At 47.9% G+C, this 26,784-nt stretch overlaps 7 protein-coding genes across 7 annotated transcripts; 2 read left to right on the top strand and 5 right to left on the bottom strand.

The window, feature by feature from the left end:
* Nucleotides 1-8,101: 8,101 nt before the first annotated feature.
* On the bottom strand, nt 8,102-9,054 carry N7529_003809 (uncharacterized protein; the record flags this gene model as incomplete). The annotated part of the gene is made up of 3 exons (XM_057239336.1): nt 8,102-8,122; nt 8,178-8,671; nt 8,724-9,054. 3 exons carry the CDS (start codon nt 9,052-9,054, stop codon nt 8,102-8,104), a joined length of 846 nt encoding a protein of 281 aa, XP_057098631.1.
* A 3,812-nt stretch (nt 9,055-12,866) lies between these two features.
* N7529_003810 (CDP-diacylglycerol-serine O-phosphatidyltransferase) lies at nt 12,867-13,849 on the bottom strand (the record flags this gene model as incomplete). The annotated part of the gene is made up of 5 exons (XM_057239337.1): nt 12,867-13,235; nt 13,291-13,472; nt 13,592-13,629; nt 13,679-13,736; nt 13,786-13,849. The coding sequence occupies 5 exons, from the start codon at nt 13,847-13,849 to the stop codon at nt 12,867-12,869; spliced, it is 711 nt and encodes a 236-aa protein (XP_057098632.1).
* A 463-nt stretch (nt 13,850-14,312) lies between these two features.
* Nucleotides 14,313-15,184, bottom strand: N7529_003811 (H/ACA ribonucleoprotein complex subunit GAR1/NAF1; the record flags this gene model as incomplete). The annotated part of the gene is made up of 5 exons (XM_057239338.1): nt 14,313-14,580; nt 14,640-14,785; nt 14,847-14,947; nt 15,003-15,050; nt 15,118-15,184. The coding sequence occupies 5 exons, from the start codon at nt 15,182-15,184 to the stop codon at nt 14,313-14,315; spliced, it is 630 nt and encodes a 209-aa protein (XP_057098633.1).
* A 222-nt stretch (nt 15,185-15,406) lies between these two features.
* Nucleotides 15,407-17,798, top strand: N7529_003812 (threonine--tRNA ligase THS1; the record flags this gene model as incomplete). Its single annotated transcript, XM_057239339.1, has 5 exons — nt 15,407-15,617; nt 15,689-15,974; nt 16,023-16,287; nt 16,333-16,894; nt 16,963-17,798. The coding sequence occupies 5 exons, from the start codon at nt 15,407-15,409 to the stop codon at nt 17,796-17,798; spliced, it is 2,160 nt and encodes a 719-aa protein (XP_057098634.1).
* Nucleotides 17,799-20,602: 2,804 nt separating this feature from the next.
* On the top strand, nt 20,603-22,099 carry mpkA (mitogen-activated serine/threonine-protein kinase SLT2; the record flags this gene model as incomplete). Its single annotated transcript, XM_057239340.1, has 5 exons — nt 20,603-20,715; nt 20,795-20,927; nt 20,990-21,056; nt 21,111-21,425; nt 21,483-22,099. 5 exons carry the CDS (start codon nt 20,603-20,605, stop codon nt 22,097-22,099), a joined length of 1,245 nt encoding a protein of 414 aa, XP_057098635.1.
* Nucleotides 22,100-22,696: 597 nt separating this feature from the next.
* Nucleotides 22,697-24,830, bottom strand: N7529_003814 (uncharacterized protein; the record flags this gene model as incomplete). Its single annotated transcript, XM_057239341.1, has 2 exons — nt 22,697-24,579; nt 24,680-24,830. The coding sequence occupies 2 exons, from the start codon at nt 24,828-24,830 to the stop codon at nt 22,697-22,699; spliced, it is 2,034 nt and encodes a 677-aa protein (XP_057098636.1).
* Nucleotides 24,831-25,404: 574 nt separating this feature from the next.
* N7529_003815 (metal homeostatis BSD2 family protein) lies at nt 25,405-26,618 on the bottom strand (the record flags this gene model as incomplete). Its single annotated transcript, XM_057239342.1, has 3 exons — nt 25,405-25,980; nt 26,029-26,511; nt 26,595-26,618. 3 exons carry the CDS (start codon nt 26,616-26,618, stop codon nt 25,405-25,407), a joined length of 1,083 nt encoding a protein of 360 aa, XP_057098637.1.
* Between the last annotated feature and the right edge of the window lie 166 nt (nt 26,619-26,784).

The raw sequence follows: 26,784 nt of genomic DNA on the forward strand, positions 1-26,784 counted from the left end.
TTTCGATAGCCGCTTGCCAAACCCCTGTAAGCGTCTGTCTGGCGAGAAAATGACGACTTAGCCATTCTGTACTCCATATATGCAACCACAATCTGGATCCCAATTTAGTCCGTTTGGAGTAAATGTTCAGCATTACCAAAATGATTTAGACATGTTTTCCTCGTTGTGTTTCGTTGGTCTCCTGGCATTTACCCCACACAGGCTCAGATCGTGAGTGGCGAATTATTTCAAGCGCTAGTAATAAGATGAAGATTGGCTATGTAAGTATGTAAATGGGCGATACCTAAAGAAGTGTTGACAATGGCTTGTTCCGCAGTGAACACTCATTTTGCTGAAAATTGTTTTGCTTTTTTTCCCGTTTGAAAATGTATCTACATTGTCTATTGTACACCTTTGCAGGGATATTAACATCCATGACGTGTTATCGGATGCAGGTCCTGGTCCCTCGTGGCACCTAGGACCGTCGATCAGATCATGCCATGTGGCGGACTTTGTGTTTAAGACAGACTGCGCTAACTTGTTGAAGACGGATGCCTGCATTCAACAGTGATCGGGCTTTCGGGGTTTTCGGGGATCTTAATCTGGCTTCGCCCACACTGCATATACTTTATGTAACTGTAAAATTTTTGGCGCTGTCGCTCTAGGGTCGGGGAGCCCTGTACCTAGGTATTTGCGATACGTCTTGTTTCTAGTCACTGTCTTTGAGATTTTGGTTTAATATTTTAGTACCCCGTACTATGTGTTGAACTAATTCCATGTGTCAGCGTTGCATTGTACTCTATACCTGAGCCTGTCTTGACCTCGAGCCGACGGCCGAGTCGGTAAGGATATTGACGGATAATACAGTAAATCACGCCTCTTAATCTCCTCAATTTACAGAGTAATATGCCAAGGAGAACCAACCCTGTACCCATGTGGCTACACAGGGGAGAGTGCTGCCCAAATAGGAAGTAAACGAATGCAAACTAAGTTAGGGCACTTAATAATGCGCACACTAATGTACAATCCATGCAGTCCATCCCTGCTGTGTGTCAGACTCTAGCCGTTTGGGGAAATTATACAAGGCGCCTGGATCCTCGATTCGGCATAGCTTTGGACTCTTTCGACGTGTTTCATGTTGCTGACCAACCCAACCGTTAGTTAACGTGGTCTACGGCAATCGTGCATGCGACTCGTTAGAGTTAGGAAGGTGACTGCGCTGATCGATATGATATTAATCTCCTTCTACTTATTTATATCCATCACCCGGCATTAGCGTGCATCTCCCTGCCACGCGGTTCATGCGATCGCCTACAGTAATTCACGAAGAACCCGCGCAGAATTAAAATAGCATCGCCAGGCACAAGTTCTGTTGGCAATGACTTCTGCGCGGTATTTTTGCTTTGATCCCGACAAATCAGAGTGCTGTAGCTTCTCAACTTGATACCATGTTCTCTTCCGAAGTACAATTTCTCACAATATAATAATGTAACTACAGAACTGGACGGACCCAATCCGATCGGCGCACCATCAATCAAGGGGCGTAAGCATACCTATGCACAAAGTGAAAGTTGATGTCAGCCTTTGGTATTTAGTTACTTCGAGTATAGATATGAGGTAGTACAGAATTCCATTTTAGGCCACGGGACGGCATCTTTGCCCCCTCCGTGGTTTGCTGATCCGCCCCCCTTGTTCAATGCATCCCCTGATTTGCAGAGCTAGATCCTTCGCTCCCACATCGAAACCTCGTGGCCTGCAGATCATCCAACGTCCTTTCGGATATTTTCGGTGTCCCAAGTGTCCCCAAATTAAAGGCAGTATGGGGAATGCAAGTGGATTGCAACTAGACCAACTCAGCTCCTCTAGAACCAATTTGGACTCTAATTCAGACGAATGCATTGAGCTACGCTTGTTAGGCCTCCCAAATCACAGTGGCGACTTTTACACGGACTGGTCAAGGAACATTTCACCGTCTTTTATCTTTCGCATTACATTCTTGATGGCAGGATTCCTATTTGTGGACACTTGCATAGACATTGCATCGCTGCAAAGCATGAAAACCAACAACTCTTAGGTTCAGACCAATCATTTTTTGATACTCACCCACATTTCCAAGAACAGATTAGTTAGTAAACCAATCTGAGTACATATATAGATGACTGAGCCCCTCACATGACATCATGCTGCTTCGGTGTTATGGGCGCCAACCTGCATCGACCAGGTCATGTCTGTAAACGATGTTGGTTTTTTCTGTATGTATAATTGGCTGGCTGCTCTGTAATTTGAAGTTGGTTTGATAACAATTGTCCGATTGGGAAGATGGCTAGAACAGGATTGTCTAGTGTGTTATTGTGCTGTCCTTGCGACTCTTTGAGACCATATAATGTATGTCGATCGGAATGCATGTCCGAAGGTATATATTTGTAAAGAGGTATAGAAGATATTCAATTTATTCTCTTGGTAAGCTTTTGATATCAGGCCCTTGGTGAATGATGGTAAGCTAAGAGACATCAGTAAGGCTCCGAATCAAAAGAGTTTCATATCTTACATATATGTACCTTGTCTCCAGCCATATTACCTGATAGTCTGCTGCCCCAGCAGTAACTATCCAGGTCAAGGAAATGAGTGATGATATTCTGACCGCCGACTAGACTCCGTATCTGTGAGAAAGAAACTCGGTGATCGTCAACTCCCATGTAAAACCAGCTGTTATTCCTCCATGTGTTGCTGGTTTGTCTTTTGTGCTATATCGTGTTCGTGCCTCAAATCATGGTTGGGCAAGCTAGGTCGAGCATCTCTCGGACAGAATATATCTTCGTGTTCTGCTCCAGAGCGTCGCTCCATCGCTCCGCAGATCTAAATCCTCTCATAGCCGTGGGTTCTGCCTTTATACCAGGCGGATTCTGTCTTCACTATCTCTTGGCAGTAGAACTATGCTGTAGAAAATCAGTAAATACCGTCTCAAAGAATCAAGGGGTCCCATGGATTGGGTACAATGCAAGGCAGCGGGCAACCAGGCTAAACAAAAGTTGTTCTTCACAAGGGTACCGACCCTGTGTCGATGAGTGCATCAGCACCGGCGACTCGAGGTGTAGGGGGCTCAATTGTCGGCTGGTCGGCAGGCACGTTGTCGGGTGGGTATCTTGACCATGAATACGGAAGGAACAGTGAGTAAGATTGATCAAACGGTGAAGGAGAGCAGCCGAAGCGAGATTGTAGCGGGAGAAACTGTGATGCTGCGATCAGAGTCAAGCAAAATACTACGATCAAATGTGTAGCTGGAGGACCGGTTAAGTGAAAGAAGAGATGATAAGAGGATTATGTGAATACCAAAAAAGCAAAAAGAAGTGTATGGAGAAGAGGTAGGTTGATAGTTGTGGTTAGTTTGTATTTTGAGCATCGATGGGAAAGCGGATGGAGGAAGGTCTTCATTTCTGGAATGAGGCGGCAAAGACACCGATGAAGGCTTTGGCAAAGAGTGGGATTGTGTAGTTGAGGGCGCGGATTCGGATGAAATGGGTGCGATGTTAGGAACACCGAATGACTCCCATTTCTCCAGCTATATCAACTGTATTCTAGCTATGATAATGTGTAGTGCGTTTAGCACGAAAGCAGCTGGACGGCCAAATGATGACATTTGGACCACTTACTAGACTCCATCTTTCCGAAGGACCATGCTCAGTGATCATCAACCTCCCGTGGTCAATATCAAACTGTCCGTTGTAGTCTTTGTAGTGTTCTTGTCCTTTTTGGAATGACTTGATGGCCATCATGACTTTTCAACCTTTGTCTTGATCATTTCTGCTATCACGCTGTCTTCATGGTGCCCGATTTTCGCCTCAATCGGTTTTGTTGGCGCGAGGTGAGTGAGGCGGGCGAATTGCATCGAGTATTTCTCGCAGCATAGCTCATGTCACAGGCTCGTTGCGTAGAGCATTGATGTATTTCTCAACGCCAGGTTTGATTGTATCAAGTCGTTGCAGTGCTGGTAGCGATATTTACTTAGGAAACCAGTTGGACACTGAAGAAAATGATATCTTGACTGACCAGAATCCTCCGTATCTTGTGTTATCTCACTTTATGTTACCTCGCCATGTCATTCCATTGTAATCATGACATATTAGTTGTTAGATGCCTTGGTTAGCTAAACAGTTGGCGTGAAAGGGAGGACGAGGGGGGATTGCTCTATGGGCTCGTGTAGATTGTGGGTGTGTTGCTCTATGGTCTGAATCATCCCCTCATAGCGGTAAATGCTGTTAACAAATACGTGGAAAGTCCAATGAATTGGGCCCTTGGACGCTCAGTGCGAGTTCTCTTACACTCCTTGTAGTTGTCAACTTCATCGTGCAGAATCTAGAATACCTGGTTCAAAGGCGCAGGCTTAAATCTGAACACGTGGGCCACATGGAGAGTATCGTAGTGGTCCATATAAGTAGATTTCACGTGAAGACTACCATGTTTATACTACACTAAGCTACACGATGAACCTAGGAAGCGACTTAGCAAGAGACATTGTAGAGGATTTGATATTACTAAGTGATGTTCTGTTCAGTTGGTGTGGTGTTTCGAGATCACAAGAGAACATTATTCCAGGACCCGGAATCGAACCAGGATCCGTGAGCACCAAAAAGCCTAAGATATGTGCGCCTACACACAAGCCTACCCATCAGGGCACTGTGCTGCCATTGTACCATCCTGGGTGGAATACGGAAGGAGGGAAATGAAGGGAAGGGAGGGGCAAGGAATGAAGGGAGAGGCGAAGAAGTGAAAAATAAAGTAAGAAGGAAGGAGGGCCGTGGGTCATTTATGAGTAATGCCCGCTGCCGCAAATGGACGAGGAAGGAATACGCAGACTGTGGTACTCTGTGGTCGCTCGAGTAGCGGAGCTACTCATTATTAGACTTGACTAAGAAGCCGACAGGAATGACCTTGGTGTATGACTCAATATAATATACAAACCAAATACAGATCTCACCAAAGGCATAGAGGAATATCGTATGGAACTGCCACAATACGCAATAAGGCCACAAGAGAGAAGACTAGCAGAGTATATGTCCTTGGAGTGGGCCAGGTATAGTAAGTAACAAACCAAAAATGAATAGCCCTAATCCACTGCATTCAAAGTCCTGGCTATAGTCAAGACAAACATTCAACAAAAAAAGCCAGGGTAATGCCATATCGCACCTTGTCCAACTGCCTTTCACATGAACCAGGCTAACGAGATCACTTATTAAGGGATGCTGGAAATTCACTAACATAATCCAGCCCTGCGCAATCAGAAAGCCGAAAAAGCGACTCGGCTGCCACGGAGCTACCTGTATGGCAGTTGCTTGCTATGCGAATTATTGTAATAGATGATAGAGACATATGTATGTTGTGAATAAGATAAATCCTTTATTGCATATCAGCCTTAGAATTGAAGGATCCCTAGAAATATCAATTCTGACAACAACAATGCCCTGCCCTTGCATGCTTTGCGTGTACTTGTAATGATACCCGCCCACATGTCTTGAAGTATCAGAGGAATGAGGCGCCGTGGTCAATTTAGAGAGCAGGAGCAGGAGCAGGAGCATGGATTATCCTAAGACGATGAACGTTGCAGGCATATCCTGGCACGTATATGCAGCAAGTTGATCTACCCACTTTCTGGCAGCGAGCAGGCTCTCTCTCTGGTGCCGGCTGATTGCCTGTACTGTGTCTCGGGGAAAGTAGCTCCCTACCAGAAAGAGACAGTCGTACTATCAAGGTGTTTATGCGGGAACTCGAGAACGTCGTACTTATTTTCTGTGACTTGCTTCTCTGTATTGGTAAATATGACCTCTCTAACATGAAAGATTGTCGGTCAAACTGCGTTGATGATCGGGCAGGGAGTTCTTTTGTCTAGGAAAAGTTCGAGGCTTTATTGATGTAATCTTCTAGATTTCTACTATAAAAGAGGTGATCTCGCTCCAGCAAATTCACTTCATCATTCCAATCAATCCAAGATCTCTATTGATCGGGTACTCAACTTTCAACTTTAATCAACGACACTCGAGCTCATCATGCAGTTTTCAAGCTTTGTGTTTGCTCTGGTTACCCTCGGTGCCCCTGAGTAGGGCTGGACCTGCCAAAGACAGCAGCGCAGCCGCTCTAGCCTGCCCCAATGGTTGGCAAATCTGCGGTGTACATCAACCCGCTGAACAATAGATATATGTTCACGTTCTGGAAATATGAAGGAATGTAAGGGTACTTCCTGCCAGATTGCCGGCTCAGTCAACTAGCAAGTTCTTGTTCCCTCACGTTAAGAAATACCTGTGGAGATCTACGTATTAACTAATGTAAAGTGAGTGCAAAAGTGACAAGGTATGTATGCTCTGCCGCTCATCATGGGAAGACTATCTGCGTTCATTGAGTTCTAAAAAGCTAACAACGCTTATAGTGCATGATAGATGGTGGCTGTGATACTACATGTCCTGCATAGTGATCTCTTTGTTTGCACACCAATCATGAGAACAACTATACCGAGCTATGCGGACAGCTCAACACTTGTTTAGCATAACTAAACCAATTATCTAATGACTACGCCTCGGTGTAAGCTGGGCTGGAGGAGCAGATGGAGATACTCGGTATTTGGGTGCGGTATGTTTACTGGCCAGCTTCTTGCTAGAAATTTGCACAGCCGGTTGCGATGATGAAATAATGGGCGTGGCAATTGCGACTTTTCACCGCGCCGTCGGACTATTTCTGAATATCGCGTTTTATCGACCCTGCAATCCTCACACAATAGAAATCGAGCAATGCTTGAAATATTTTTCCGAGTGGGTCTAGAGATACCTAGGTATGCCCTATTCCGAGGCAAACATCTCGCTGCTAGCGAGGTTGTGACTATATATCGAAATCAAATTAGGGCAGACCTCGGGACATGAAAATACGGACGAAGTTGAGGATCATCTATCACGCCGATTGAAAACAACTTGAACCGATCAGAAAGGAGCTTTATTATCTTACAGCTGAAAAAGGATTTTTCAAAGCGGACGAGAGCAACCTTAGGAACGTTTTGGAGAGTAGAGGAACTGGAGAGGCAGTAAAACAACTAACTATAGGGAGAGATATATAGTTGAATATTTGGTTCTCATGAGTGTCTAGGACATTTCAGTTCCAAGGTTTCATCTTTATAGTTCGAGCTTTTACATAGAAGGACTAACAACATGTGCTTTCAATAGTAAATATGTCTTAGCTTACATCTAAATAATCTATACGAACAAGTGAGATGTTACGTGTACCATAGTCGTTAGGCCCTTTCATCTCGCAGGCGTTTATCAGCTACATTTCTTCAATTATCCAATCATTATTATCCATCTCTGTCTGTAGCCTGCTCAAGTCAAACGTTATTTTCATAAAGGCCACCTTAGGCGGGCTATAAGAATAGTCCTAGTAATGGTAAACGAAGTGGATGCGAGAGCCGCAACAATCACATCTTTCAGTCCATTATTCGTAACGTTTCTGATTATGTTGCAACTTGACAAGCAAGTCAACGCAGACTGATGTGCATATCCATTCTCACATTAAGTACAGCTGATTGGTCTCTCCTATTTACAGTCACCTATCCTAAACCAGATCGTATCAGAGCAAGATGAAGAATGCGAAGCTCATCAAAGTTGGACCGAAGAACAAAGATCCGACTGGAAACAAGAGAAGATATCAAAAGAAGGATAAACAAACGAAGAGAATCACATAAAAGGAATGATTTGCTCATGAAAGGCAAATAATGAGGATTGATAGAGCCGAGATAAAAACTCCTTTTCGATACGAAGTCTCCATATCCACTGAGACTTCAGAATAATCAAACAAGATACAATGATTGGTGGAGATGCCGATGGTATGGGCTCCCGGTGGTTCTTTGCGAATCAAGACCTTGGTGGAGAACGTCGGGCATGCTCGCGATAGACCGAGATATACACCAACTGTGGACGCTGGCTCTTGAGCCAGATGTCTTTCGGATATCATAACTCCGCTAATCAAATAATAAAAACAATGACGGGATGAAAAGCTCTCATAAGCAGGTCGAGGCAGGAAAGGACATGGGTTCGCTAATATGGAGTGATGAGAAGGAAAAGGGGTGCATGAGTCTTAGAGTGTTGATTTAGCGATCGGGGTTCGTGACCTGGGTCAAATCGTCAGCATGAGAACAAAGATCATCCTGTTTTCTAATCATTCACCTGCAAGATCCGACGAGAGAAGTCGTGATCATCATCGATGCTGCCATTACTTTGGCGGCGCTGGGCCATATAGTCGCCATCGAATCGAGAATCGGACATTGATGGCGGGCTCGAGTCATGGCCATAGCCAGCTGGACCTCTTGTGGCAGCATTGGCCTTGTTGTTCTTGGACCGCCACCAGAAGAAGACAGCACCGCAGAGAGCAGCAAATCCGACCACTCCAACCACAACTCCAGCCGCGATAGCCGCAGTGTTCTTGCTGCTTGAGGCCTTTTCGTTCTCGTTTGATTCGGTAGTCGGGGTAGCCGAGCTCTCGGATGTCACAATGACGGTTTGTCCGCTGGCTGCGGTAGAAACGGCAGTAGCGGCACCAGTCTGCGTGGTGGTCGACGAGCCAGTGGTTGTAGTCGAGCTGAATTGCGAGGATTCCGAGTATGTTGGGACGTCGTCATCGTAATTTGTGGTGTAAATAGAGTAATAACTAACCCCACCGCCTATTTGATCATGTTAGCAAATCATTCACTTCCAGTAGCGATACGAACATACACATGTCTTGAGGCCAGCCACTGCAGGGCTTGTTGCATTTGTCGCTTGAAACCTTGTCGCTGGATGGCGGTAGCGTGTCACCGCAGGTACAATCAGAGCCTCCACTCAATGCAAAGGCCCCTGTTCCCTGGCCATAGCAGCGATCTAAACACCATCCAGAACTCTGGTATGTCCAGGCCTTTGCGTCGCCATACCCGGGAATCGCAGAGTAGCAACCGACGAGGGTGCCCAAGGCGGCTCGAGGGCGCACCTTGAAGCCATCTGCAGCGGCAGATGTGGCTGCAAGTAGCACGCTAGTCACCGCGAGGGCGTTTTTGGTATTGAAAATCATGGTGGGAGGGGGGGGTCGAGTTGGAAATAAGAGATAATAATAAGTACTGGACACAGTCACAGTGTGAAGAAATGGGAACGGCCTGCGCAACCCTTTAACTTCTGAATGTAGTATATCGGTAGACGTTGATTCCAAACGTCTTGTCCTGTGTTTGGAGGGACCGGATAAAAAGAAGGTGATGGCGCGATGGAAAGAGTCGAGAGACCCTCAAGTCGAAAGTGCGACCGAACTATGAAGTATGAGTTCAGTTGATGACCCCAACACAGGGAATAAACGAGAGAAAGAAATCGGGATTTGTCGACAGTAACGAATGTGTGAAAAGGGAGAGAGGAGATCAGGGAGAGAAATGACTGATGATGGATCCCTTGGGAAAGGGACTGTCAAGGGGTCTGTGTTCCCCAGAGAAGGTATGAGGTACTTTAATTACGGGGGGAGGGCCCTGGCTCTGTCGAGTACTGGGTACCTTCACCTTCTTTCACGTTTGTTTGTGTCTCCTTGACTGTATGGTACTGTACCATGGAACCATCATAATACCATCCAATGATATCACAGTAATTTATTAGGTAATCAGGCACCCGCGCGAGCAAACTAAGGGACGAGTGGATGATCTTCCAAATTTGGTCAGACACGGCATGGGGTCTCCGCTAGAAGAGGTCCTTTTCTGAGACTTCTATTGTGCGAAACAACTTTGTTGCCCTATAGCATGAATACAATAATATATGAATGTATGAAGATCATTACCACAGAGACCCTTGATGACGACTATTGGCCTTCGAACCCCTCAAATTTTTCCATTTATGCGCTGTACTTGAAGATCACCGTATCGCTTTGTTCTCAGGGTCATTTTGTTGACCTGTCTATTATTATTAATGGCCCGTAAATACACGCCACCGTTCTTTGTGGCTGATCAAGTGCAAACCTTGGCTGTAACGACCTCGGGTGTTGAGGGAAGTCTGAAACGAAAATTTCAGATCGACAACATTTCCCATTTGACAGCTTGCAACCGAGATTTACTGTTGAAAGGGTCACAATTTAATCATGGAGTGGTCTCATTTCCCGTGGGAGCGGAGCTTAATTTCAATACAGTGCGAATGACCTGAGGACATTGAACCCTGGTTTAATCTTTAGCCCCAGCGCTACATCTACAATACTTCAACAGCTTCTACAATATTATATACGCTGAAATTTTCCTCCAGTTCGATAAATTTCAACCTACCCAAATTGAGAGCTATGCACATTTATCTGTACCACCTATACCGTTCCCATGGGTATTAAGCGGCCGTTCCCGTGTGGACCGTGTCAGTTCCGTATTGTTCCTGTAACAAAAGGCCCTGCATAAAACTATTCAGCCACTTAGAGCGCATGATATTAATTTACGCAATTGACAAAACTGAAATTTCAGTGTTTCTCATGATCTACTCCGTACCTACTCTGTACATCATACAAAAAGACTATAACTGGCACAATTGTAAGTTGGTATGCCCTGCAAATGTTTTGTTTGAGACCAACCTGTTGTGGAATACGGCGTTTAGGTACATGTAGGTAATGTCGGTACAACATTGTATACTAGTCGGAAGTTATTCCATAAAACCGCGTTACCCTTCTGCGAAGAATTGTTGATTTTGAAACATGTGTAGACCCTGTAGTTACTGAATATACATGAACCTACACTACGGAGGACTTATGGGTCCAATGCTCTCCGGGTTGAATAACGATGTTTATAATGTCGGGTGTACCTTGCAGATCTAGTCCCTTGCAATGACTTGAGCCACAGAGTTCGCTGTGCGGAGTACAATATGATATATCTCAATCCAATCAGATATATCCATCAAATTTTAGCTATCCTTTTCTAGCAACATATTTACGACCACTGCTCCGTACAACGACTCCAAAATCTATCAAATTCACCACTGTCTCCCTGCTACGGAACAGTTTTTCATTCAAGAGTATACACCCACAGCAAACAACAAAACCCCAACTTAGAGCGATCCTCCATTAAGTAAGAAATATTGGCTACCATTTGCTTGGCCTGATATCCGAAGGTTGATAGACCCGGGCCGCCGAGATACAAGTAACCTGAGAGATGGACAACAAGCTCAATGTGCATACTGAGTACGAAGTACTCCGTACAGTGCGAGAAACAGCATCGACCCGGAGAAACCGGCTGGACCAAACAGATATTCCCGGAACAGTGGCGTTCACTAGGCCAGCTGAATTCCCCACCTGCCAGAAGATCCAAGTAGCAAAGCCCCCTTGCTCTGCGACAACTGTGGTTTGGGTCTATGTTCTTTGTTCAAATTTCCTGCCTTCAAAAATATTGATAAGGAACAACAGTTCAGCATGTTTAAGTTACACATGTATGGGTAAGGAGACCTTTGGATTCGAATATCAAAGTGAAACTTGCATCAGGGTCTAGACTTTGGTACCTGACCCACGATGCAAGTGCATGCACGATTTTTGGGAATTCGGTCTGGCCAAAATTTTCTAATTTTATCATACGGATCTTGTATTGAAAATTCTGATCTTTGAGCGTGTGACTATGTTGATTGTCTGTCTTCTAGTGTATTCTAGACTCAAATTGATTTATCATGACCGGAATTCGGATCGACTTCGGTGACCTCGGAAGAGACTATAGTGCTAGCTTATGATTACTGAACTCTTTACGGAGTACCACACGCTTTGCTACTCAGTGAGTAATGACTCAACCCCAGATCCAGACCCCGAAATCCCCAGGTTTCCGGGTTGCCCCAGCCTTGTCTGCAGGGCACAACGTACACCTATAAGCATAGCTGACAGAGTAACAAGAAACATTATCTCGAGCTTGTACACGAAGCAAATCAAAGCTTGAAAGTTAGGCATATAAAGAAACAAGGGCACCCGCATTCAAGACAACTCCTCCACTTTCTAATACAGTGCCTCAACCTAGAATTGGGGCCAAGTCTGCAACTGGTTACCATGATGGTCCACCAAGATCCCGTAGAAGTCACATCACCTATCAGTGCAAACAAAGTGAGAAACACCCGGTTTTCGATTATAAACTCCAGTTCTTTGAAAACGAGAGTACTCACCGCAGTCGCAGTGAGGGTGCCCAGGACGAACGCCACGAAGATCTTCAAAGCAATTAAACTACTGACACCGGACGCAAACGTGATACAACCGCCGTCCCGTCAACCGACGTTGGCCGCTTTCGCCTCAAGTGCGGCATCGTCGAAGTGGAGATATTGTCAGTGTCATTATCTCCTTAGTGCTACGCTGGAGGACGCAGCTCTGCCAGCTCGTCATATGACCTTCGAGATATACTCGCTTGCCTTCAGTATAGCTTGACTGCATCCAACGAATGACGGTCTTCAGTAGGACCAATTGTTCTAAGTAGGCCACGAGGATTATATGGTTCTGCATGTCCACGGGTACTGGTCATGCTGATAAAGCCCGTGGATTTACACTCCGCAGTTGAACATACGTAGCAGGAAACCAAGACTCGAGGAGATCCGTGGCTCACATGGTGTTCAAGTCAACCCTGATCAATCCATGGGTTGATACATACAAACCACCCGAAAGGGAAATTTGCCTAAAGTGACATATTAACACCGATAGCCATACACTATTCACATCCTACGCGGGTCATATTGAACGTAGTCAATTATGCAATTGAAATCAATTAATCATCCTCATTTAAGTATATCGAGATCATACTATGCCTTGCCCAGAAGCAATGGCCCTCTCGATATTTATTTTCGGTTGTCCAAGTTGAAAGAGACAACAAATGGGGCTTTTCTTCCCAACAGAGATGCCCGCCAAAATATATTTTAAGCTCATGGCTTAGGAATATGTATCGTCTTGCTGACCATGAAGCATCCATGCAGAACAAACATCAGAACCACGGGGTGAAACTCGAAGATAGTACCTTCTGCGAAAAGACCGAGGGGAATGTTTTCATGTGTCCAGCTCTGGGAGACCCAGTAAGCCATGAGGCCGGCGATTGACAGTGTGGTCGGGATGGGGGTGCCTTCGAAGTACTTTGATTTACCGGTCTTATCCTTCGGCAGAACGGCTACAGTCACGTTGAACCGGGCCAGACGAGTGAGACCGCAGAGAACAAAGAATGTGAGGAAAACATGATCAAGCGAGGTGCGGATTCCAAGTGCAAATGCGGCGGCAGCAGGGGCGAGGCCGAAGGAAATCTAAGAGCCGGAAGTCAGCAAAAGCTTGAGCCATTGTCTTTCCGGAAGTATTTACCAAATCCGCTAACGAGTCAAGTTCCTGTCCCATGAGGGAGGACTTCTTGCGCCACCTAGCGACCTTGCCATCCATAAAGTCGAAAAAAAGACCGAAAGGCATGAACGCAAGGGCGGCCCAGATGGCACCGTATTCAGTCGGCTCACCGAGACAGTAGCGCATAGATGAGAAGACCGACATGACTGCTCAACATATTAGTCGTGGATCTTAACGGTTGGGAATACGAGCCAACTTGCCTCCGCAGAAGCCTAGAGGAGTGGATTAGCCTTTATTCACTCAAGTTCTCCTATTCATTTCTTACCGTTCATTTCAGTGATCAGGTCGGCAAGATGCATGGCCCTGTTGAGTGTCAGTTGAGCCGAGGAAAGGAGAAATAGCGCAAACCGACTTCACCATGCTGAAATGCCCATGGTCCGAGGAAAGAAGCATTTTTTGCTTTTCCTGTCCTGGAAAAATGTAAGCTCAATTGTCCACAGATCAGAAGTATCAACGCACCTCCATCACCTGAAGGTGGGACGCTGGAATCGCTCGATGCCATAGTCGATGTCCGACGAGACATGCTCAAACGTATAGAAATGGTAGTAATTTATGGCAGAAAGACAAGCAGCTACAATAATATGTCTAGACAAGAATATTGAGGGGTAAGAGAAAGTAAAGATGGCTGACAATCCTGCTTCGAGTGTTGACGGACCCTTTTGAGCGGTCAACGTCATTTTCCAAACTGCGGCAGGTCATAGGCGGTGAGGCGCTCTGCTGCGCCAGGTCTGCTGCGCCACCTTCACCGGCGGATATTTGAGGTACAACCACTGGACTTATTTTCATTGTTGTATTTTAATGAAGGTGTCACTCTGATGGATAAGATAATTGAACAGAAAGATTTTTTTGACTGGTGATATTCTACAGCCTGCAGCCAGTTAAGTTGCAATTGCGCAGGATGCACAAGAAGACGGAAAAGATATTCCTGAAAAAAGCTCCCATATCCCCCAAACGCCGTAAGAAGACAGTACATATGATCAACGGACTTAATATCCGCGACCACGGAAGCCACCACCACCACGGGGAGCACCACGGCCACCGCCGAAGCCACCGCGGCCACGGGGAGCACCTCCACGGCCGCCGAAGCCACTGCCACCACGACCGCCGAAGCCACCACCACCACGGGGAGCACCAAATCCACCACGGCCACGTGGGGCACCACCACGACCGCCGAAGCCACCGCGGCCACGGGCAGCACCACCGCGAGCACCACCAGCACGCTTGGGCTTGGGGGCACCGGGGGGGGGCCTTAGGCTTGGGGAGGAACCTGGAGAGGGTCAGCGAGGGAATATAACGGGAGAGGAGGAACATACTTCTCCAGAGGGAGCAGCTTATCTCCGCCAATGTAGACCTTGTCACCAGCCTTGAAGGAAGTAGCGACAATACCATCCTGGGGCTTAACGGTGAAGTAGACCTGGTTGATAGGACCGAGGATCTCATCGACCTTTCCAATTTGAGTCTATCAGGACCGGTTAGATATCAATCATTGAATGTGTTGCATTGGTGGAGTAGTGGCGTACCTTGTTCTCCAAGTAGATTGGAGCATTGAAGTAAGGAATCTTGGGGTTGACCGACTCGCAGACCATCTCACCCTCACAAGAGTGCATCACGGATCCCAATTCTATAGAAATATCAGCGACATGATCTGATTATGGTGGATTTCGAAATATAATTACCCAAAACTTGGGCTGGGGGGCCGAATGACTGCTGGAAACCTCCGCGGCCTGCAACAAAAAAATTTCGTTAGCTCCTTTTGATCTTTCATCGCATTCAAACTGGGAAAATTCTCACCACCGCGGCCACCACCGAAACCTCCCCGGTTGGCACCGGAAGCATTACCACGACCACGGAAAGACATTTTGTGGTGTTATTGGTGATTGTCGGCTTGTACAAAGCTGGAGAAGTTTTCGCTCGGTGGAAACTTGAAGCGGTAAAGTGTCGCTAAGGGCAGTACGAGCACGTGACTCGTGACTCACCGCCCTCACAAACAGTCATTTCCCCTCCACGCCCGAACATACCACAGTGATATTTCTTTTTCACGGTTCAATTCCCTTGTGATTTTGATCCAAGGGCTTTCAAAATGTCATCTGAAGCCCCCAAGGATCTTCCCGTGCGGCCTGCCGCCGAAGCGCAGGCTGACAACGCCTCCGAAGCCGCTGCTGCCCCGCCGAAGGATGCGAAAGCGAAGTCTAAGCAGGCACCGAGCCCTGATGTTCTCCCTGAGGTCATGATCGAACGCAACAAGCTATTCGAAGAGCTCTGGCAACAATACCTCGAAGAGACCAAGACCCGTCCTCACCCCGAGATCACTGTTACACTGGATATTGGCGATGGAAATCCCCCTCCTCGATCACCGGCAAAGCCTACGAGACCACCCCAGGATCCTTCCTGCGAGACGTGCCCAAGGACCTGAGCGCCAATATTGTTATTGCTAAGGTTGATGGAGAGTTGTGGGATCTGAATCGCCCTCTTGAGAAGGACTGCCAGGTTCTTCTTGTGCCCTTCAGCAACCCCGAGGCCCGCGAGGTCTTCTGGCACTCTAGTGCTCACACTCTGGGAGAGGCATGTGAATGTGAATATGGATGTCTTCTTTCCCATGGTCCCCCTACTCCTCAGGGTTTCTTCTACGACATGGCCATGCCTGATGGGTATGTCTTGCGCCAACGTTGATGACTTTCCGATACTAATGCACATAGACGCGTTGTTCGAGAGACAGACTGGAAAGCGCTTGACACCAGGGCGTCGCGCATCTTCAAGGAGAAGCAAAGCTTCGATCGATTGGAGGTCTCCAAAGAGAACCTCAAGAAGATGTTTGCCTACAGCAAATACAAGCTGCACTACATTGACAAGCTCGTGACTGGCGAGAGCAGCACCGTCTACCGTTGCGGTACCCTCGTCGATCTCTGCCGTGGCCCTCACATTCAAAACACCGGAAAGATAAAGACGTTCAAGATCATGCAGGTGAGTAACTCTATAAGGTTTCGAATGTACTACTGACTTCTATAGAACTCATCAGCCTACTTCCTTGGTGATCAAAGCAACGACTCCCTGCAGCGTATCCGTGGCGTTGCCTTCCCCGACAAGAAGCTAATGGCTGAGCACCTGCATTTCTTGGAGGAAGCCAATAAGCGTAATCACGTTAAAATAGGTCAAGAGCAGGAGCTTTTCTTTTTTGATGAAGTGTCCCCCGGTTGTCCCTTCCTCCTCCCTAACGGAGTCAAGATCTTCAACCAGCTCCAGTCTCTCCTGCGCACCGAGTACCGCAAGCGTGGCTACCAGGAGGTCCAGACTCCCAACATGTACGACGTTGGCATCTGGAAGACTTCCGGTCACTGGGCTCACTACAAGGATGATATGTTCAAGCTTGATGTCGAGAAGCGGGATTGGGCCCTTAAGCCCATGAACTGCCCTGGCCACTTTGTTCTCTTTGGACACCGCGAGCGTAGTTACCGTGAACTTCCCATGCGCCTTGCCGACTTTGGCGTCCTGCACCGAAACGAGGCTTCTGGTGCTCTGAGTGGTCTTACACGAGTGCGAAAATTCCAACAAGATGACACTCATATTTTCTGTAACTGCCCAAAAATCGAGTCGATTGTTCCTTTTTTACAGAAGCGCATGCTAATCAATATAAAATAGGCACCCAAGATCAGATCATTTCCGAGATTGCCGGTCTGTTTGACTTCTTGAAGTCCATCTACGGTCTCTTTGGTTTCACCTTCAAGCTTAAACTCTCTACTCGTCCTGAGAAGTACCTCGGAGAGTTGTCGACCTGGGACTATGCTGAGGATCAGCTCAAGGCAGCCCTGACTCAATTTATGGGCGATAATTGGACCATTGACGAGGGTGACGGTGCGTTCTACGGACCCAAGATCGACATTACAATTGCCGATGCGCTCCAGCGCGAGTTCCAGTGTGCCACTATTCAGCTTGATTACCAGGCTCCTATCAACTTCAAGCTGGAGTACATGACAAATGAGGTGGGCCAGGCAGTCCTGGAGCAGCCCAAGGAGGGTGAGGCTAAGAGCGCCGAGCTTGGTCCCGGCCGCGCCCGTCCCGTTGTCATTCACCGTGCCATTATTGGCAGTTTTGAGCGATTCCTGGGTATATTGATTGAGCACTTCGGCGGCAAGTGGCCCTTTTGGCTCAGCCCCCGCCAGATCCTCATTGTTCCCGTCATGCCGACGGTGAACGATTATGTCGTGGAGTTGCAGGAGCTCCTGCGTGGCGACAAGCTCAACGTCGACATTGACATTAGTGGCAACACCATGCAGAAGAAGATCCGCACTGGCCAGCTGGCTCAGTATAACTTCATCTTTGTCGTCGGTGCCTCTGAAAAGGAGGCTCGCACTGTCAATATCCGTAACCGTGACGATCCCGCCACCCAGAAGCAGGGCGTCATGGTGCCTCTCGAGGAGGCGCGAGCCAAGCTCAAGTCTCTGCGGAAGGAGCGTCGGTTGGAGAACAAGCTGTAAGCGATATGTTCGTCACCGCAATACGAAAAGTGAAATGAAGTTAATGCAGATATTATCCCGTTTCTAACCTACATATAAATACCTAATGTAGTAAGTAATCAGGGTCTAGGTGAGTCACGGAACGTGGTACCCTTAAAGCGAACATAGCCCGTGGTTCTCCAATCATTTCCATATTTCTGCCATTCTGGTCTCTATGATCAGCAGAATTGCTATAAACCCTACTTTTTTCCCCATCTACATACCCTAATCATATAGCTCAAGAAGTCTAAGTCACAGTCCAGTGAGTTCATATAGCGAGGCCCTTCTAAATTTGAGCTTATAGAAAGAACGAAAACAATAACGACATTATTATAAGAGGTGAGCTATCGGGAAGTGAACAATGGAAAAACTGGTGTGTATGCTATGAGTAAGGAGAGATTTAAGAAGCAAGCTAGGCTATATACTCGAAAGGTGAGGCGGTCATATGACCTCTCTCAACACTATGTCTATATGCAGCTAAGGGCAGGTGTAATTTTTTTGATTCTTTTATCATTCTACCGCTTTTCAAGACACGGCATTCTTCGTTCCATCGCCCGAATAAGTCTTTTCAAGGATGTCAGAAGAACTCATCTCCGCTACTTACAGCAGTATTGTCAAGGGTATAGCAGTTGACACAGACAGAAGATAAGCCATGAGCAGACCCACATGATGTCTATCAGGGGTTGAAAGCGAGGAGGCTATTGTTTATTGCATCCTAGAGCTCATCTTGTATCTTCAGTCCACTATGACAGGATGAAGACAACGGACTCCATGAACTGTAGCCTGCAATAATTCACTTTGCGCGTTCTGGCTTCATTTAGCTCAGATAATCTAGTATCACCTAGGCTATTACACCTCCTCCTTTGATGCGTGTTCCTAGATTGCTGGATATTTCCGTGCATTCCATTCTAGATTCCTGTTTACCTCAGCTGCCATGTAAAACAGCAGTGACTGTGTGAATTCGGCAATTCCAGACTCTTCGTCTTCGTTCCTATGCCCTTCAATCATCATCGACATCGTTCCACGTAAGCAACATGAAATACAAATGCCCGTACGCAGAGACGCTTGGATGTCTCAAGTCGTTTAGCAGCCGGGGGAGTAGATTTTATCATATCAAGCTGAAGCAAGAGGGCATAATCTTTTTCTGCCACTTGGCAAAGAGGAGGGATTTAGTGCAACATTTACCACCAAAGCCGCCGCCGAAGATCATGTATCGAAAAAGCATAAAAAAAAGTCCTCTGTCTGATTTGGGAGGATTCCCTTGCCTATACGCAGAGGACTCCAATTGTCACACGAAGCTTGCCACTAAACAAGGTGCAATTCGCTATGCTATGTCGGATCACGATAGAATCATACTTCCTTGTCCCTTTTCAAAAGAGGAGGGATGTGATCAGACGTTTATAGACGAAAGCAACGCCAAACGTCATGTCACGGGCTTTCGTAGTGATGAGAGGAAGAAAGATAAGGCAGACGCTCCTTGCCCGCGAGCACTAGATGAGAATTGCTCGAAAATGTTCTCTGACACAGGCTGTGCAAAATCACATGCCATGAAGGCACACAGCAATTCGAGCCAGACAAACCAGTTCCAATGTTCATTGCGGCGTGGTCGGGGACTTCTTTTCCTCTCAGAGCCGTGAACGGGAAATGCTCCTCAAGGAGTTTAGGTCAATATCAGGAGGGTAATTGGAGCCTCTGCTTCCGAGGCGGGAGATTTCCCCTATCCCTGCCTGTAGTATTTCCGGCGCTCTTCGGGGAGAACCCTGCACTACTGGACGCTCAGCAATCAGTCCTGATGGCCAATCTATTCCTTGATCTATGTAAGCCCCCTCACCAGCGGGCTATCTGGCCAGGATCAGGAGTGACGATGGGCTCGGGAAAGAGGCAGCGATCGCTCAAGTTTTTCCAAGCCAGAGAACAAGGCTATCTTAAGACGGTTTCCGATGAGACTGTCTCTTTCTTTGCCCGGGGCCGAGCTACGGTTGGACAATTTGACGTTTTAAAATTAGATTTACGAAAGTGGCATAGATTGAGCCCATATTTTATATCCTATAACAAGGCGTGTGGGGCTGGATCGTGGTCAGATCTACATTGAACGTATGTACATATTTAGTTGGTGATATGACAGCTGCAATATACACATGTACCCCAATAAGGATGGACATCGACCCACTTCATTTGAGGGCTGAAACATTCCAAAAGGTAAGACAAGTTTCAGTCACTGTGGCTTTTTATTTCGAGTTCTTTGTTGTTCGAGGTCATGTACAAATAATTTATATATCTCATATATAAACGTGTAGAGACGAATACAAAGAAAACTCGAACTAGTGACAATATTGTAACTATGCTCTCTATTAGACTCAATACACTTTTGGGGGGGTTTCATGATTGGGTCAAAAGTTTTCCAGTATTCCACGGATTCAACGTGTACTGATTTCAAAATTCATTGGTCTTCTTTTTGAGCAAGAAACTCGATAAAGGGCATCAAGCTCAATCGATACAGACTTGTTAACAGTATCAAAAAAGAAAGCAAAGAAAGCAAAGAAAGCACAGAAAAGCGGTAAACATTGCAAACCAAATCTTGGGCGGATCACCCGCGGGGACTGCGGGGCTTTAGGATCCCATCACACTTCTCGACTCATTGACTCCCCTTTTTCTTCCCTTTGCCTCTGCGTTAAACCACTCTATTAACCTTGTATTTTTCTCATCTGTTGTCTTCTTTTTCTCTTCTCTTCTTTCTCACACCTCCTTCTCCTTCTCTCTCTATCCTCGGTCGACCACATCTCGTCATGGCTGATTTACAAGGTCGCAAGGTCTTCAAGGTTTTCAACCAGGACTTTATCGTGAACGAACAATACACTGTGACGAAGGAGCTTGGTCAGGGTGCTTACGGTGTCGTGTGGTAGGTGCACTATATCAGGGAGTTTCAGAGCTGTGAGCTGGACGATACTCAGAGAACACGTGCTGATTGTACGATGAAGCGCGGCTACCAACAACCAGAACGGCGAGGGCGTTGCCATCAAGAAGGTGACCAATGTCTTCAGCAAGAAGATTTTGGCCAAGCGTGCCCTCCGAGAGATCAAGCTGCTTCAGCATTTCCGCGGTCATCGCAATGTAGGCTGCAACTCATCCTTATCAATGTGTTTACCCCCAAGGCCGCTAACCTAGCTTTCTAGATCACATGCCTTTACGATATGGATATTCCCCGACCGGACAACTTCAATGAGACTTATCTCTATGAGGGTATGAGCTCTGCACGACTTTCTCTCAAATTGATTGAAAACTAACACACTGCAGAGTTGATGGAATGTGACTTGGCTGCCATCGTCCGCTCCGGTCAACCGTTGACCGATGCCCACTTCCAGTCTTTCATCTACCAGATCCTTTGTGGTCTCAAGTACATCCACTCGGCGAACGTGCTGCACCGCGATTTGAAACCCGGCAACCTGCTGGTCAACGCCGACTGCGAGCTTAAGATCTGTGACTTTGGTTTGGCCCGTGGTTTCTCTATCGATCCAGAGGAGAACGCAGGATACATGACAGAGTACGTTGCAACAAGATGGTACCGTGCGCCTGAGATCATGTTGAGCTTCCAAAGCTACACCAAAGCAAGTATGTAACGCCACATCATTTGCCACCGGATGATCGCCGCTAACCCCACATCTGTAGTTGACGTCTGGTCCGTCGGTTGTATCCTCGCCGAACTCCTTGGCGGCAGACCCTTCTTCAAGGGTCGCGATTATGTCGACCAGCTGAACCAAATCCTGCACTATCTGGGCACACCGAACGAAGAAACCCTGGCGCGTATTGGTTCCCCCCGCGCACAGGAATATGTGCGCAACCTGCCTTTCATGCCCAAGGTGCCCTTCAAGCAGCTGTTCCCGCAGGCCAACCCCGACGCGCTAGACCTGATGGACCGTATGCTGGCGTTTGACCCGTCGTCACGTATCTCCGTCGAGGAGGCCCTCGAGCACCCCTACCTGCACATCTGGCACGACGCCTCAGACGAGCCGAACTGCCCCACCACCTTCGATTTCCACTTTGAGGTTGTCGACGATGTCCCCACCATGCGTGCCATGATCCTCGAGGAGGTCAAGAACTTCCGTGCCACCGTCCGCCAGCAATCCCAAGCCCATGCTACCCAGCAGCCGCAAGTTCCCATCCCGGATAACCAGCAGGGCCCTTGGAAGACTGAAGATCCCAGACCTCAGGAGGCTACCGCTGGCGGTAGCTATGCCAATGACTTGGAATCATCGTTGCAGCGCGGCATGGACGTGCACCGTTGATTTTGCTTCATTTATTTATTTTTCGTCTCATTGGTTTTCCCGGCGTGTTCAAAACAAGCTTCACGCCCTGCATGTTGATCTAATTTAGCCAAGTGATACCAGAGAAACAAAAAAAGACTGGGACGATTTACATGAATTTTTCTCTTTTCTCCAATCTCAATGCTTCTGCGCTTTGCTTTGTCTGGCTCCATGGCTTGGAATTTTCCTGCGTTGTGCTATTTGGGTCTTGCGTCCTGGCTAGTCTTGTGTATTCCATTCAGTTTTATCGATAGATAGATAGTTCTACATATGAAAAATCTAGTGAGCATGTGCAGAACTGTATAATGTTTTTGCGCTTGAAACATTTACCTATATATTCATCGTATTCGCACCCGGGAAGGGTCAGGTTATCCTTAGGTATTTAACAAAAATTTGATTATGTACATCGTCTCCTCGAAGATATCTATAAAGCTTACCTATTAGGACCTTGTTTTAGAGCCACCTACTCCGTGGTATGAGAAAGCAAATCATAATTCATTCCAACGCTATATTCCACCGAAATCGCTCAAGATACCAGACGTCCAATGCATCACCAATATCAAGCAAATGGTTTATAAGCTAGTAATAGTAGCCCCTCCACCAAACAGCCATACAAGCCGCAACAACAAGATCGAGCATCTTAATGCCCTCATCCTCAATAACCAATTTTCCCAGCTTGGCACTCTTCCCCCTAAACCCACCACCAGCAGGCTCCCTCGCAAGCGATAAATCCAGCCTGTCCTCATCAGATTCTGCATCGCAATCCACGCCATTGCTGCTATTGCTCATGCTGCGGTGTCGGGATTGCGGAGGGTGGAACTGGTTCTGGCGCGCAAAGCGCTGCGCATGCAAGGAGGTTCTGCGGAGGAGATTGGAGGGGTTGAAGGAGGGCCGTTGGTCGGTCGGCGTGGCGGGGATGGAGGGGGTTGAGCCTGGGCCTGAATGGGCGCGCGGACGGGAGTAAGTGTTTGGGTTTAGAAGTTGGGAGAACGAGCCGCGTTTGGCGGCTGCGTAGTTGGATGAGGGGGTGTCCGGGGGTCGGTTTTCGGTGTCAAGGATGGGACGGGGGAGAGATTGAATTTGGAGTTGGCTTTGGGTGAAGGGAGATACATGATTGGGTTGTGGCTTGTGGACTGCGTGTTGGGCATGTGTGTGCAGGTTGGCTGCTTGGAAAGGAGTGTTGAAGCGGAGCTCGGCCACGGTCACAGCAGAGGGAGCTTCGGTCTCGCCCGATGGTGGGACTGGACCACCTGGGGTTGGGATCATGTGTTTGCATTTGAGGCTTCGACCGTTGACGCTGCTGGAGAAGGTGCAGGTGCCGTTCCAGGGTGAGGTGAAGACGTAGTAGCCGCTTTTCAACTTTGAGCTATCTGGGACATGGCCGTTGCTGCAGTTGGCGGAGTCGTCGAAAGGTTTTGACACGCAGAGCTGGCGGTGGAATTTGCGCGGCCCTGATGGTTGTTCTTTTGCTTCTTTTGGTAGCTCAGCGGCCAAGGATCGCTGGAGTGCAGCGCCAGACAGGCGGCCAATCCCTGTTGGGATGTTGCCTGCCAGGCTGGATAATGAAGGTAGTTCATTGGAGCCTGCGAATTTATTATACCCGGGCGTGGAGATCTCGATATCGACAGCATTGCAGTCCATGCGCGGAGTTGAGATGGTCGCCACATTCCATTGTGTGCCAGATGCTGGATCACGTCTGATAAGGGTGATGTGAAAACCAGCATTGCTAGAAGGATTACTATGTGCATTTCTCTGCCGAGAAGGCGATTGTCCAGGGCTTCTTAGTGGTGACCCGGGGCGGTCATGCGACGAGCGAGGTCGCAATTGTGGCCTGGGAGAGTCGAGGCTATGGCGGCCAGCCGACAGTGCCTCGTATCTTTCCTTCCAATTCTCTCCCTTACTTTGAATATGTCCGGCGAATGCACTCCACCGGGTAGTTCTCTTATTGGGGTCCTGGGTTGGAGTATCGGCCCATGATTCTTCACCAGGTGGCAGGGGAGGGAGTGGCCGTCGCGGTACGGCACTCTGAACACCAGTCTCACCTACTGCACCTTCGGATACGGGATATCCCGAATTAAGCCTTGTATTGGCCACTGGGGTCCCAGAAAAAGAAACATTTTCCGCAGTCACCTGCGCCATGGGTTGTTTCGGCGGCAAGGCCGGGGGAGCAGCAACATTGTGTTGGGGTAGTACTGGTGCAGCCTCGGGGTTTGTTTCCCCTCTCACAGGTTTGCGACGCACATTGTTCAGCCGTGCAAACTCGCGCTGCGCTGGGTCGTCGGCGCCTGCTTTCTCGAGCCGTTCCTTACGCAACTGGGCCTCCTCCTCGCGCTGTTCTTGCGCTTCTTGGAGCAGGGTGTCATCTTCGGGAGTCGAGACATGGAGATAATAAAGAGAAGCATTGATAGCCTCCGCGGAAACACTGGACTTGGTTGGTGGTTTCAGAGGCGAAAGGAAAATGTCTGTATAGGCAGCAGTTAGTGGCTTGTCTTTATTTGATAAGGCGGGACTGTGGATCTCAAAGCCCAAAAGTTGCAGCATTGACTGATTTGAGACACATACCTTTGCTTCCTGGTACGCGCACAATGTATAGGGACAACGGTTCGTGTTTCCCGTGGGTGGGATTGCGCGGGTAGGCGGGGGGATTCGATGCGATAGCGGTCACGGATGACAGTGACCGCGCCTCGACGGGACCCTGAAGGACAGTAGACATGGCGGACAAGGCCGCGATCCACCGGCCCGGCAAGAAACGCAAATATAATACAAATGTCGTTATGTTGAAGAGGTGGACTTCGCGCAGGCAAATAAACAATGGGTCTCTCGGTAGTGGGCGGAGCTGGTCCTTCCGCCGCACCTGGGGTTGTCTTTCCTTTGTAACCCTTTTTTTATTAGCATAAACTCGAGTTGAGTTGCAGAAGAGACAAAGGGACGCAAGGGCAATGGTAGGACTAAGACAATGCTGCCTACCGATCGTGGCGCAGTACGTGACCCGCTTGCGTGGGCATATACTTGCCCTCGATTATAGTTGGGATCTACTACTGCCAATGTTGGGTATGAAAAATGTTGGTATCTTCAAAATAGCTACACGACCAAAAAAAGTAAAAAGTAGAGTCTGTAGAACAAAAGAAGAGAAAAGAAAAGGTTCAAGGAATGCAAACTGGAGTCAATACTCCAATGGGGGTGTCAATACAAAAGAGCTCCATGCTGCAACGCCGGACAGTTCCTATCCATGTCCATATTCCGAGAGAGAAAAAGAAAACCAAGTGAATGCCCCGTGTATAGCAATATTAAACAACAGTCTCGGACCGTTCGCCTTCCGCAATGATTGGCACACCGAGACCGCGATCCGGACTCTGCAGCACAAGCTGTTCATGGCGTCGTGCTCGTAGAAAATCGCTGACCGCGCGAATCAAAATGAACCATCCGACAATCATGAGGATATATGAGATCCATTCGCTCGTGGTAATGCCGGAGATAGCACCGTTTCCACCATCGCCGCCGCCCTCGCCAACAGAGTTCGGATCAAAGCTGTGACTGTTGGGGTCTGGCGGGGGAACATATTGATCTGATCCTCCATCCGAGCCTGAATCACCGCCGCCTTTCATGTAGAAACCATATTGAACAAGAGTAAGGCCGAGACCCGCTCGGCTGCCGTTCTTTGCGGCGTGCGTTGTGTGAAGGAGATAGGTCAGCAAGAAGCCGACCAGCTGGAATGACATGGAGATCATAGCGTTCCAAACAAATGAGAATACAGATCCGACTGGTAATCCGTCGACATAGACTTCATCGGATGAGATACCGGGTGCCACAATGGTGGTCTCCCAATACGGGGGTGTGGCATCGGCTGCGGCCTCTTCGTATGACTACATAAATTAGCAATTTAGCCATGCAGATCGAATATACCAACTTACAGGAGGAAGATCTTCGTTCTTCTCATTCCGTTCAGGCTTGGCATTAAGATTGGCAAATACTCCATCATTAGATGGCGCAATCTGCCGACTGCCCCCGGAAGTTGGCGCCGTGAAAGTGGGCAGCATCGTCGGCCGCCTTGGAATTCCCGATCTGGTCTGGTCCTGGGAGTCTCTCAATACCGACGAGGATGAACTCGCACTCTGGGCGTTATCCGCAGGAGCCCGGAAGTCGGGATCGGCTCGCATCAAACGTTGCCTGTCATCTGGCTCGTTATCATCGTCGGACTCGTCCTCATCGCCGAAGGCATCGGCCAGTGTTTGATCTTCATTGTTATGTAGCGGGTCGTTCTGTAATAACCGTCTCGAAGACGGCGATGATGAACGGGATCTAGAGCGGAAAGAGAGTGGCGGAGAGGAGTTGAGATCGGATCGCGGGTTCAGCGGATAGGAATGCGGTCCTTCTTCTTGATCATGGGCGTTCACCTGAGTGGACAAAGGTCAGTATATTGTCGAGGAGTCACATCCGGGTATGTTCGATAGATGAGATCAGCGGAGGGGATACGTACCCGTGAATAGCGCTGCGAGCTCATGGCGAGCTGAGCGGGAAGCGACCGTGAAGAGACACAGGAAGGGAAAAAGACAAGACACAACTTAGGTTGGAATGCAGAAAAGATAACGAGAGCAAAGGGGGATGTGGAAGATGTCGGGGTTTAGAAGGCAACAGGAATGGATGTGGCTTATGATGCCTGATGCGCC

The sequence above is a fragment of the Penicillium soppii genome, assembly GCF_028829465.1.
Source record: "Penicillium soppii strain IBT 18220 chromosome Unknown utg000004l, whole genome shotgun sequence".
Classification (NCBI taxonomy): domain Eukaryota; kingdom Fungi; phylum Ascomycota; class Eurotiomycetes; order Eurotiales; family Aspergillaceae; genus Penicillium; species Penicillium soppii.